This window comes from Symphalangus syndactylus, chromosome 12 (assembly GCF_028878055.3).
Source record: "Symphalangus syndactylus isolate Jambi chromosome 12, NHGRI_mSymSyn1-v2.1_pri, whole genome shotgun sequence".
In the NCBI taxonomy this organism is placed as follows: domain Eukaryota; kingdom Metazoa; phylum Chordata; class Mammalia; order Primates; family Hylobatidae; genus Symphalangus; species Symphalangus syndactylus.
Window position 1 is genome coordinate 98,029,129 of NC_072441.2, and position 13,292 is coordinate 98,042,420.

General features: G+C 32.7%; 1 protein-coding gene across 6 annotated transcripts in view; it reads right to left on the reverse strand.

The window, feature by feature from the left end:
• KIFAP3 (kinesin associated protein 3) overlaps positions 1-13,292 on the reverse strand; it is a 175,365-nt gene that overhangs the window by 39,969 nt on the left and 122,104 nt on the right. For all 6 annotated transcript variants that reach the window (XM_063627208.1, XM_063627210.1, XM_063627209.1 and 3 more), the window contains 2 exons: positions 13,085-13,170; positions 1,625-1,814 (listed from right to left, as the gene is read on the reverse strand). In XM_063627208.1, the coding sequence (XP_063483278.1) occupies positions 1,625-1,814; positions 13,085-13,170 (276 nt within the window). The remainder of the gene's footprint in view (positions 1-1,624; positions 1,815-13,084; positions 13,171-13,292) is intronic.

A 13,292-nucleotide genomic window follows, 5' to 3' on the forward strand; every position in this document is an offset into this window, starting at 1 on the left:
ACTGTCAAATGTCTATCATATCATCAGGCTATAGATTTAAAAAAACCTAAATGTTTCTAAGTTTTGGTGTATGAAAATATGCATAACTGTTTTCTCACAAAAACATAATTTATACATTGTAATTATAAAGTATCAAAAAAATATTTAGGATTTTCACTTTAAGAGGTTAATTTAAATTAATTTTGGAAATGTGGTATAACTGTTTAGAAATCTGTTTTGAAATTTTAATTGTATTAAAACAACAATGATGAATACTGAGGTGGTTAATAGCTTTATCTGGTTTTGAAAACTGGTAATTGATTTATTATGAAAGGTAGCTATCAATCTTCAAAGCAAGAAACTTGACTCCAAGAATATTCTGATTTCTATTAAAAAAATTTGCATCATATATATTTTACATCATCTTACTTCACGAATACTGAATATGTAAGGAACAGCTGTTTGCCATTACTGAACTAAGAAATTCTGTTTGGTTGAAATTAATGATCTACTCCATCTGGTTTGAAACACAAAGCAGCATTTCATAACTACTGTAAAGTTCAATTAAGAAGAAATCTATTTGATTTTCAGAGTAAAGCATAAGTTTTCCATGATTTAAACATCTATACCAAATACAAAAAATAATACATAATATCTATGGAAAATTTGCACAATACACAATTAAGAAAACACATGAATGAAAATGTGAGTGGTATTATTAATGTGAGTACAGTGATCAGATGTAATAGTAATTTACATAATCATCCAATCATTGATCAAATTGTTCAGATAAAATGAAATACACAAAATATTTAGAGAACATATATTGAGAACACTAAATGCATAGTAGAAATACATAGTAGAAAAAAAGTGAGTCACTAATTCAGATATAATCACCTTAATGATTTTTATCTTCAATTTGCTAGAGATTTTAATTATTATAGAAATCCTTTCCTTCCTCTCCTCAACTAAATGACTTCAATGAAGTAATATTAATGTTGGCAACAGTACAAAACAGTGAGAGCTAGAATATGCAAAAACTTACCAATCTTTGTGTCAAACTCATCCTTGGAAAAAGGTAGTAATGCAAAAAGGTTATAATACATGTAAGATTTACATAAATATTAAATTTTACCTTAAAAACATTAGCATAGTTTAGAAAGAATAAACAATTATTCGTGCCTAAATTGTCCCCAAAGTTACCATATAGAGTTTGGCAGTTTGAAACTAAAGCAAAACCGTGGCAAAATTAAACTGTTAAGATTAAATACCTTGGAAAACAAATGATGAATAAATTATGCATTTAATAAATGCAGAAGAAAAATGAATATTACATTTTTGAACAGAAGTCAGAAATCTTGAAGTTGTCCATTTAAGTTACACATTCTAGCAATTAATAAACTTCTAAGAACAATTAATTTTCCTGGCTACAGCCTTTTAGGGAGATTCCATCAAAGACTAACTTGGGAAAAAAAATGGTAAGTTAATAGGTTTGCTTATTATATACAAATGTTACATCTAAAATCATTAGCAGACCATTCATAAACTAAAAGAAGTGCTTATTAAGCTTGGGAATGTGCAAGGCTGGCTGATTAAAATTTCTATTCATAGCATATAAACTGTTTATTTTCGCTTTGGTTATCACCTGAGTTGTAGAAAAGGTCAGGTCTTTCGAGAATATCTCCTTCATGAATGTATGGCTCAATTCGATCATCGCCATACAAGTACTGCTCACTCTCATCCATCTGACGACTCTCTACCATCTCCAGCCACTGAGAGTTATGCCAGCGAAACTTTTCACTCTGAATTTTCTTAGCCCATTCTTCATCATATTCCTATTGAAAACAGTCAACTGTTATTATATAAGCTAACTCACTTGGCACTCAGACGGCAGTATTTTTATCTGAGAATTTTGGGGGGCCTTCATTGGGTCAAAGGAAGCACTAAAAATACCTGTTCAGGATTATTTTATATAATAGCCAACGAAAAGCAATTACATACATAAAGAAGTCTGTGTTTGTATTATCGATCACTAATGGCAATGGCAAACACTAGAAAAGTTTAAATTTCATAAATTCTTATTTAATATTACATAAATATTGCCAGAATTTAAGCAAGCAGTAAGACTTCAGTTTCCAAAGAGTTCTTGTGACTATAATTAAAGTTGACCTTAGAACAAAGTGGATTTCAATTGCACAGGTCCACTTATACATGGATTTTTGTTCCACCTCTGCCACCCCTGAGATAGCAAAACCAAGCCCTCCTCTTCTTTCTCCTCCTCAGCCTACTCAATGTGAAGACAATGAGGATGAAGATCTTTATGATGATTCACTTCCACTTGGTGAATAGTAAATATATTTTCTCTTCCTTATGATTTTCTTAAAAATATTCCTTTCTCTAGCTTACTTTATTGTAAGAATACAGTATATAATACATATACAAAATATGTGTTAATCAACTGTTTATGCTATTAGTAAGGCTTCCAGTTAACAGTAGGCTATTAGTTTATGTTTTGGGGGAGTTAAAAGTTATACATGGATTTTCAACTGTGCAGGGGGATTGGTCCCCTAACACCTGTGTTGTTCAAGAGTCAACTGCATTTGTGGCACTAATGACAGGTAGTTAGCATAAAATGACATATTTTGCTGTATCTTTTAGTCTAGATAACACTGGGGGAAGTACTGTTAAAGTATTGTTTTAGCTGCTAAAATGGTTTACTACAGAAAACAAATATCAGAATTGAATTTTTGTTCCAAACACAAATTAATGATCTTATTTAGTTGTAATTATTTCTTTAAATGCTTCTTGTTTTGATCATAAACTCCTATGGAGCAAGATTGGGTTATTCACTGACAGGTGTATCTGTAACACTTGTCAGAGTCACCGACAGGTGTATCTGTAACACTTGTCAGAGAGAACGTTCTTGGTGAATGGTTTTGAAGGACAAATAGGCAAATTACTGTAAGCTACAGCAGAACTTCTCCATCTACTACTTGTCCCATAGGTTGCAGCTACTACTGAGTAGTGTATTGCTTTAACAACAGACAGCAGAAGTGATAGCATGGATAGAAAATAAAAGGCTTCAGATATTTCATGTCATTGTTAGAGTTCTTGGTTTTAAATTCCTCTGTCATATCTTTAAACATATTTGGTTACAGCTGTCTAAAAAGGAGTTAGAGGGAGGCAGGGTAATAGCACTATTAAGGTGATCACAAAAACTAAGAGGTAGACCAAATATATATTTTAGTTAAATACTGAGCAATTTTTCAACTCAAGCTGAGACTCAAATCAAAATCACTATCACAGAATACATTTCTGGGATATAAAAATAAAATCTGAGACTTTATAATAAATGTAATTATTATTGTAATTTTCTTGTTAAAATTATAACTTGTTCAAGTTTCACATTATCAGCAAATCCAAGCAGTGTCAGTTGTCAGATTGTATGTGCTATAATGTACATTTAAAAAATATATAGATGCTCCCTTTCAACTGAAGTTGGGGAAGGTAGAGGATATTTTTTGACCATAGTACTGCTAGTGACAATTTTGCTACCAAATTACTAAACTTGATTTTCTTTTTAATTTTTATTTTAGGTTCAGGGATACATGTGCAGATTTGTTATATAGGTAAACTGTGTGTCATGGGGGTTTGGTGTACAGATTGTCACCCAGGTAATAAGCATAGTACCCAAATAGGTAGTTTTTCAGTCCTGACTCTCCTCCCACCCTCCACCCTTAAGTAGGTCCTGATGTCTCTTGTTTTCTTCTTTGTGTTCATGTGTACTCAATGTTTAGCACCCATTTATAAGTGAAAGCATGTGGTATTTCGTTTTCTGTTCCTGTGTTAGTTTACTTAGGATAATGGCCTCCAGCTCCATCCATGTTGCTGCAAAGGACATGATCTCGTTCTTTTTTATGGCTATGTAATAGTCCATGATGTACATGTATAACATTTTCTTTAGCCAGTCTACTGTTGATGGGCATTTAGGTTGATTACATGTCTTTGCTTATTGTAAACAGTGCTGCAATGAACATGCACATGCACGTCTCTTTATGGTAGAACAATGTATATTCCTTTGGGTATATACCCAATAATGGGACTTCTTTTCTTTTTCCTTTTTTTTTTTTTTTTTTTTGTTGAGATGGAGTCTTGCTGTTACCCATGCTGGAGGGTGGTGGCACGATCTCAGCTCACTGAAACCTCTGCCTCCTGGGTTAAAGTGGTTCTTGTGCCTCAGCCTCCACAATAGCTGGGATTACAGGTGCCTGCCATCACCACCCGGCTAATTTTTGTATTTTTGGTAGAGATGGGGTTTCACCATGTTGGCCAGGCTGGTCTTGAACTCCTGACCTCAGGTAATCTGCCTGCCTCAGCCTCCCAAAATACTGGGATTACAGGCATGAGCCACGGTGTCTGGCTGGGACTTCTTATCTAATAGTTATCTATTAACATTTCTATTAGTCATCAATCTATTTCCTAATATTATTTTTTAAAATTAAGTTGCATAAAATTAAGAGCTATCATAAACATTATGTAAAAATAATAAACATTTTTATTCAACTGATAAGAGTTTTAATAATTAAACAACTGAAGATCTTTACCTCAGTTACATCTGATACTATACTTGAAATAGACTATTCAGATATAAATAATAAATCCAAATGCCATACCTCCTTAGTATTATTGATATGGTCACAGTGACTGAATGTGATGGTAATTTATACAACCACCCAATCACTGATCACACACAAATTATTCTGCCAAAAGGAGATAATACATATAAAGCATTTAGATAACTTATATTGAGAACACTTAATAAATATTAGCCATTACCTTAATTAATTCAAGTAACGGCTCTCTGAAATAAGTACTATAATTATCAACATCTTACAAATGAGAAAATGAGGCCCAGAACACTGAAGTAACTTGATCCAGGGTACACAGCTGGCTGTGTCTACTACAGCACTGTAAGCCTCGGGCCAGCAATGTGGAAGAGGCAGTTAAACAGAGGATAAATGAACATTTGTCAGGGTTCCTGCAGAATGGATTCTTTATTGAATGAGAATATAACAACCCCCAGGGACAACTTTCAGCTCTAAGATTTCATAAGCAAGCAGTGATATGGGAGGAAGTCGTTGACCAAGGAGTGATATTGGAAGAAGTAGCTTCTGGTCTGGTAAGTATATTATCCTATCATATTCTCAATCATGCTCTTACTGAGCTGGCCATACTTGGGTGGGTATTGGCAAAAGAGGGAGTTGAAAAATAATATGCACAGAGATGTTGTTTACAAGCAGTTTTGTGGTTCACTTTGGGATTCCAAAATTAAATAAAATACCAAGCGATGCCTCATTATGTAATATATGCATATGATCAGCTTCAAAGTAATTTAGACTAAACGCTAAATATAACTGTGAACCTCTTTAAGATTCATATAGCTTCACAAGAGTACACTTTTTGTTGCCATATGTGTCTGTGTATGTGCTCAATTAAAGTTAGCTGCAGAAAGATACTGTCATATTAGAAATGGCCAGATAATTTACAAAGAGTGATCACATAACCATACAGTAGAAAGAAAGGATAAATTTATTATATCCATTGGGGTAAGACATTTAATACATTAAAAAGCAAAATGATAATGTGGACAAATTGTCCACACTAATTGGCTTTTTTTCTAAAAAGTAAGTTGGTTACGGGTTACCAAAACTCTCAGAATATGCTTTATAAAATACCAGAAATCCTAGTAAGTCCACATTAAATACAGAACTAATTTGAATGTTATTTTTTTAAAGAATAGTAGCTTGTTTCACTTGGGAAGAGGCATAAAACTAATTTTTCATTTTGGTAGAAAAATTTAAATCTGATTGAATTATCTGAATGAAAAGGTATTCCTTCAAGGAAAAAGACAGAAAAATCATATGATCTGATGATTTCATTGTAATTTAAATTTCAAGCATATTCATTCCTGGTGAAAGAACAGGAGTTAAAATTCAGTCAAGTGCCCAAAGCATATAAAATATGGGGTCTGCTATTCCAGTAAGAGTAAAACTTGACTCCTACTAATACCTGTGAAATGTTACAGAGGTAGGTAATATTTAAAAGAAAAATATCCTTAAACTACATTTCCACAAAATGTATTTAGCCTAGGAAGTAATGCTTTGAAAAAACAAACAAAAATCCTGCTTACTCCGAGTTATCATTTCACACCCTCTTTTAAGATTATCCTAATTTAACAATAACACAAATATATCTAATAAATGTAAAAATGTGTAACAAAGAAGTTTCTTCATAAACAATTGCCCTTCTAACTTTAGCCTTCTTATCACCCTATGAGCTCACATCATTATTCTTATTAATAAACTTATACATACAAGGCTCAGTTTAAAAAGAGGTGATCAAATCTATTTGACAAAAGTCCAAACACACAAACCAAAAATATCCATGAGCATCCATGACTAACTTTTGATATTTTCTTGGTAAAACTGATCTTCCAAGGCAGTGAGTTAGCACAGAACCTAGCACCAAATATAATGACTGCCCTTACACATTCCTTTAATATTTTCACCTTCTCTCTTTTATCAGTTTTTGATTGAATTATTGTATAGAACCAGTGCATCTCTTGACATTATAAGCCTAAAAAGTATGGTAGCAATGATATAGATTGTACTATCATTTTCTTACTTAAAATAATTGTATTCTAACTTTTAAGCATTTTGTACTATAAAACAATAGGTTTAATTTCTATGACTAACATACTAATTAACATGCATTATTGTTTACAGGATCACAGTAAAAATACCATGGTTATTTTCTCAGCTCTAAAAAAGAAGCAAAACAGCTCTTCTCTCAGGAAATACGACACAGCACATGTTATTCTATACCAAACTGTGTATTTAGGATATTGAAAATTATATCTTGCAAAAGATCCAACAATGATTCCAGAATCCTACTATGATGAATCTACTACATTGGCAAGCAGAGTTTTCATAAGAGGTGGCCTTGAAATTAAATATGTGTGTATGGTTCTTTGTTATAGATCATAGACGGAAAATGGCAAAAAAAAAAAAAACCTTGGCTTAACAGTATGAAAGCCTTAAAAGTTTTTCCATTTAAAGTCTTAAAGAGTCATAACATAACTGTGAAATAATATTTGGAGTTTCATGATTATAAAAGTAATATTTTCATTGTTGAAAATGGAAAATTACAGGAAAAATATCTATAAAAACTTTAGCGAGATGGAACCATAATAACTACTATATCCCACCAGTTTTCAATGACTTTCTTAACTCCAGTATTAATGGATAACTTTGGAAAGTATTTTAAAATATGTGTTTAAAAAATTTACAGCCTAAGTATGAAACATTATTAAGATATTGGACTTGTGCCATAAAAGTTTGCTCTAGTTTGTGATAATGTTGCCTCAGGTTTTCAACTGTTTACCAAATAAAGCATCTTAGAATGAAATATGCCATAAGGAACACAATATTCATTAAAATAATTTTACTTCTCTTTTTCCGTAGTAGTAAACGTTACTTAGAATCAAATGAAATAGCATTGTTTTGCTGTATAATGCTGACCATTTATGTTTATGTTTCTGAAAAGGTTTACCAGATTTCTTGAAAATGAAATATTTTAGCTTAAGGCTGTTGAGATTCTATTTACCAAGTACAGTAAATTAATAGGCTAAGACAATGGTTTTAGACTTCAGGGAAGGTTCAAAAGCACATTTTGGAGACAAATATTAAAAGTAAATCAACTGCCACCTACTATTCCTGTTTTATTAAAGGGTCATTTGCAGACTAAAAAATGTGAGAAAGAATCTCAACGTAAAGATATATAGTACTTTCCCAAAATAAAACATGTTAACAACATTATATCCCCCTCCTGGACAAACCTTTCCTTTTTTATTTTTTTCCCTTTTCCATTTCAGTAACAATTTGCTGTATCATATTCCTATGGACCATCATTCGGGAATCTCTAACTTCTCTATGTGCTTTGGGAATCCTCAATGAATATAGTTTAGTAGCCACGGCAAAGTGAGTTTCTTTGTGTTTCAGCATCTGGATTTATAGCTATTAATAATACGGTACTGCATAATATAAAGAACATTGGATTAGGAGTCAGGAGACCTGGGCTCTGGTTCTAGTTCTGCTACTAACTGAAGTATACAACCTTCTAAAGGTATTCTGATCTCTCTTGGTCTCAGATTCTTCAAAAATGAAACAAAACTAAGACTTACTTAAGCTCTAACATTCTAAATAAAAACCTATGATTTATACCATGAATTCATAAAGCTGTTGAAATAACTATCCCAAATAACTGAAAAGTACTGGTAGGATAGGAGTTTCTTTTAAAAAGTTAACAAGCAATTCTTAAATGAAAACCCAATGTCAAAAAATTTTAATCAACATACATCATTAAAATAAATTTTCTCTAACCCCATCCACCAATCTCTAGTCCCTTCTTATTATTCACTCCCCTCTACCCCCAGCCCCATATCAGAAAATAATTATGAGAATTCAGGGATGTCACAGCTGAATCACAGCTAAGGTATGTCATCAAAACCTATCCAAAGCCTTTGTGGAAATACTCTAGGATTATAGTTTTTTCTTCGTTTTTGAAATATTTCTTTTCACAAGGAGTACAACCTGGTGTCCTGGCTTTGAGACTTGAGTTTATTGTGTATTTAAAGAAAAACATGCTTTGTTTTTTATTTCCTTCTCTTCTTAGCTCCTGACATTATGATTTTAAGCACTCAGTATCCATAAATTCTAAAGTGTCGTGAAAGACTGATGGTTTGATTTTACATGGAATGTGCCATCCTTTTTGAAGTCCTACATCATTTTGTTTACTAGTTAACCACCAAAACATTATGAAGCCTTAACTAGCCTATTATCAGAGCCTGTTCACTATCAGGAAAACTCTTTGTCACTGGCTTCCGTCACACCTTGTATCTGATTAACACACTATAGGATAACACAGAGCTACATAGATCTGCTTTGTGTTCTAACATAACTGATGGAAAACAGATTTTCCTTTTTCCTTTAATGTGGCAGCCCCCTAATTGAGACTGTAATATGGTTTATTTAATATAATTTTTCATACTAAATTAAAGCAAGTCTGGAGTAATTTAGTTGCTCATTAAAGTTACAGTGGTAGCTGCTAACAAGATACTTTTTATATCTTAAAAATATTTATCCCAATAATATCGATAGACATACATATAATTTAACATACATAATAAAGTTGATTTTTATGCACATACTATCTATTTCTCAATAAGACTGCCCCAAGTGTTGACCTTTAGTCTTGACCACAAAGTAAAAGAAATAACTAAATAACATTTATTTAAGTAAGAAATAATTTTTTTCTTTCATACTATGCATGGATTCTTTTAAGTCCAAATGTTGCCAATTAAAAAAAATAAAGTAACATGAATAACAGGTAGGAAACACACACATTTATGTATAAAATTATGTGTGTATATGCTTAAATTCTAACAAGTTGGAAAAATATCCTAAATGTCCGCCTTTTGTTATGCAATATAAAAATGAACTATAAAAGAGGACTAACTAAATTTATCTCATTAAACCCAATTAGACTATATGGGATTAAGAAATAAAAATCAAACTTATACTAAGAAATAAAAGAATTTACCAAGACTGCAAAACAAGCAAGAACCAGTTCTGCTTGGTCTGGAAAGAGAAAATTTTAGAAATTTCTGCCAACAATTCACTTGAAAATCACTACTCCCACATCCAACTTGCATGCCAATTAAAAGTGACCAGCATTTACCCATGCCCTGCTCTTGAAAGCTTGAGTTCTAATGCTAACCCTAACCCTATGAAACCTTCTCTGTAACTTCTTTTCAAGATGTTGTAAGATACTTCTTAAAGTGCTCTCCCTTACTGGCAAGATTATTAATAAGCCCACCTTTTCTCTGACACAGGCTTCCTTGGTTATCTCTGCAGAGACCATAACAACGGGTGTCGTAGAAGCTACATTTAAAGCTATATTGGTTTCTTTCATTTTAATAAACCAGGCTTATTAAGTACAATTTTGTCTGTCTGGAATGAAGGTAGCACCTACTTTTCCAAGTTTAGAATATTAGAGCTTGCTATTAATTCCAGATTATTAAAATAAAAACAATCTGCCCGTGATCATAATTAAGAGTTATTAAAAAAGGAAGAGGTACCATTCAAAATCTCAGTGACACAAACCTATGTCACTACTAAATCATACACTGGCTAGAAAGATGATAGAAATCAGTCTTTCACCAGAGAACCTGGTTATATCCCTTTTCCTGTAAACACCCTGTAGATACAGTGTGCCATTAGTACAAACAATCTAGTGATAGGCCATGTAGTAGTACTGCTTCTGGAACGCCAGTTCACATGTTTAGGGAATAGTATTTCAGTGTTCTCTGGGGTCTAGATTGTAAATTTTTATATTCAAAGAACTTTGTATTGTTGAGTTTTGTGTTCTCAGTGTCTTAGTGTTTGGCACATAATAGGTGCTTAATAAACATGCATTAAATGTCTGACAAACCAGAAATATCAGGGGAGGATTTCTGAGGTTCTCAAATACTTCACGCAAAGCTGAGGATGTACTGAAGGATACGAATCTAATTAGAGTTTTTAGAAGCTCTCTAGATCGGAGGGGTAGGTGATGTTCTTCCCTTCATGATTCCCATGATTGTCTTCACGGAAGAGAAAAAGGCAATAGTCAACTGACTTATAATTCCCTTGGAAGACCAACTAGCTCTAGGCTTCTCTCTCCTTACCTCCCTGCTCCTCTTTGCACCTACACCATTCCCTGCCTCCCCAAGCTACAAGTAATGTAGTCACACAGGTGACAATGTGCTGATGAGGCCACAGAGACCGTATCATGTAAACAAGTGATGTAATCCTCCTTGGTATCCAGAGTACTGCCACTGCACATCTGTTTCAATTCATCAGTTGAGGGCTTGGGCCCAACTACATTAAACAAATCTTCACTAGTATAATATTTGCATAATTTGGGGGACAAGTACTTTACTGCAGAAAGTATATTTCCCCAAGGCTTTCAAGGCATCTAATTTTTCTTAGTATTATTCTGCACTGTCTGTCTTCAGTGGCAGATAAGTTTGTTTTCTTACAGGTAAATTGCTTTAAGCTACAAATATTCCCATTCTGTCTATATATTTTTTGGATTTTTTATTATTATAGAATACAGTCATGCTGAGAATACTAGGAAATCATTATCTAGAGGTAAAAAGAATTTTAAGAGATCATCCACTTATCTCCTAAGCAGGTTTCTAATAATTTAAAAAGTTTGTTATTTAGCCATTACTAATGCTAACTGAACAAAAACTTCACATTCTCCCTTGATGGTCTTTTTAGTGAGCACCATTTCAACGCAGCAATGGAAGCAGAAGCCAGAATTTTCATAGGTTTAAAGTGCAGAAATGAATGAAGTAAAATATAGACAACTGTTTGGAAACTTTGGATCTAGAAAGAAGGAGAGCTAAGACAGTATCTAGAAGAGAAAAGAGACACAGGGTTGGGGGTGACTCCAGTTTTAAGATGAGAGACCTAAGCTCAGAGTTTAGAAATTATTTGAAATAAAATTTTTATTTTATAGTAAATACATTCGTATTTTATACAAAATATTTTTAGATGAAGGCTGAGTTGGCCTTTGGGAACTATCAACTTACATTCTAAACCACATACACTTAGTATGTGAATCTAAACATTATTATCTTCTAGCTACCTTTCTTAGACAGAAGGCAGATAAAAAGTATGCTAAACGTAATGCATAACAGACTGACAACTCTCTCCTTTCCTTGTTGCTTCAAGTAAGATAATCACATATAGAACTATAAGAAGTTTCTTGTTCTTATACTATATACTTTATATACAACAATGGCACTGTGATCAATTAGAAAATAGTACATGAGCCATGAAATTATTCTATAGGCACATTAAATATTCTATATTCATAAGCCCTGTGATCAGTGACCTATGTGTGAAATGTCTTCGTAGAATGGGGATTTAATATGTACAGTTTCTCTATTCTGACTTAGAAATCAAAGCTAAAATGTCGACGTATCCATTTAGTTCTACACCAGTAATGAGATACTTAGTCAAATCCAAAAAACAGATGATATCAAATTAAGATGAATTTCTGAAATAAAATGTGAGAAAGTGACAGTGAAGTTCCTAATGGTGATTGTCGTTTCCTGATTACATCACTAGCAGAAAATCCAACTTAGTGGATTTCCAACTAAGTTATTGATTTTTTAAAAAAATGTTATTCTGATCTGTTTAAAAAGCTAAAGTTAAACTTCTTAAACTACTGAGTAGGCTACATTCAATAAACTTTCTAAAGGTGAGCCAAATCCAGCTCGAAAAAGAAAGCAACCTGGTTGTGCATAGCAGTATATGCCATATATAAAGAAATACTCAAAATAATCGAGTATCTGGTACAGCCCTGGTGCAAGGCCCAAATCCAGGCAGAAGACTGTGGTAGGCAGCAAAATTGCTGGCAGTAAGTCTGCATGGTTCACAATTTCTAACCCAACACTTAGATCATCTCTTTGATCATATCCCTCTAGTCATGTATCCTTTAAAAACCTCCAAAACTATGAATAACATTAAGATTTTTGTATTTCCCATCATTTCAAAGCAACTTAAAGGACAACTGTATGTATAAAATAAAACTATCAATTAACTGAAAAAAATAGCTGATACAAGATTTGATTTATTAAAAAAATTTAATGGCCAAACCACAAAATTGATAATGTTTTGACGGAAACTGTCTTCCAACTCCCCGCTCCTATACAATAATTTATCTGAAAAACAAGTGGCTCTGTGATGACATGTAGATCAGAACTCTGAATACCTATAAAATATCTTTAAGTAAGGAGCCGATGACTTAAAAGTTGAAAGCTAAAGAACTTACTAATGTTTAAAAAGTAAATTTAGTTATCATTGTATATCCTGAATCTTACCAAAATACAAAGTTCGGTTTACACTGAATGCATTGTTTAAATAAGTTTACAGTGTCTTTTTCCCCCAAGATGAAGTCAATTATACTTTGTGTAGAAAAAATAATTACTTACCGCTATAATATCTAATGTATTATCACAGACCTTTCGGATTTCATTATTCTTATCATGCATCAGGTCTATGAGATATGCTGGAGCCTCTGAATAAAAATGGTTAAAGATACAAACTACATTTGATATTGTGGCTAGTCAATAACACTAGAAAAATCTCATATTTTTCTAAATAGAAATATAACCCAAATTTTAAAATAAAATCATTAAT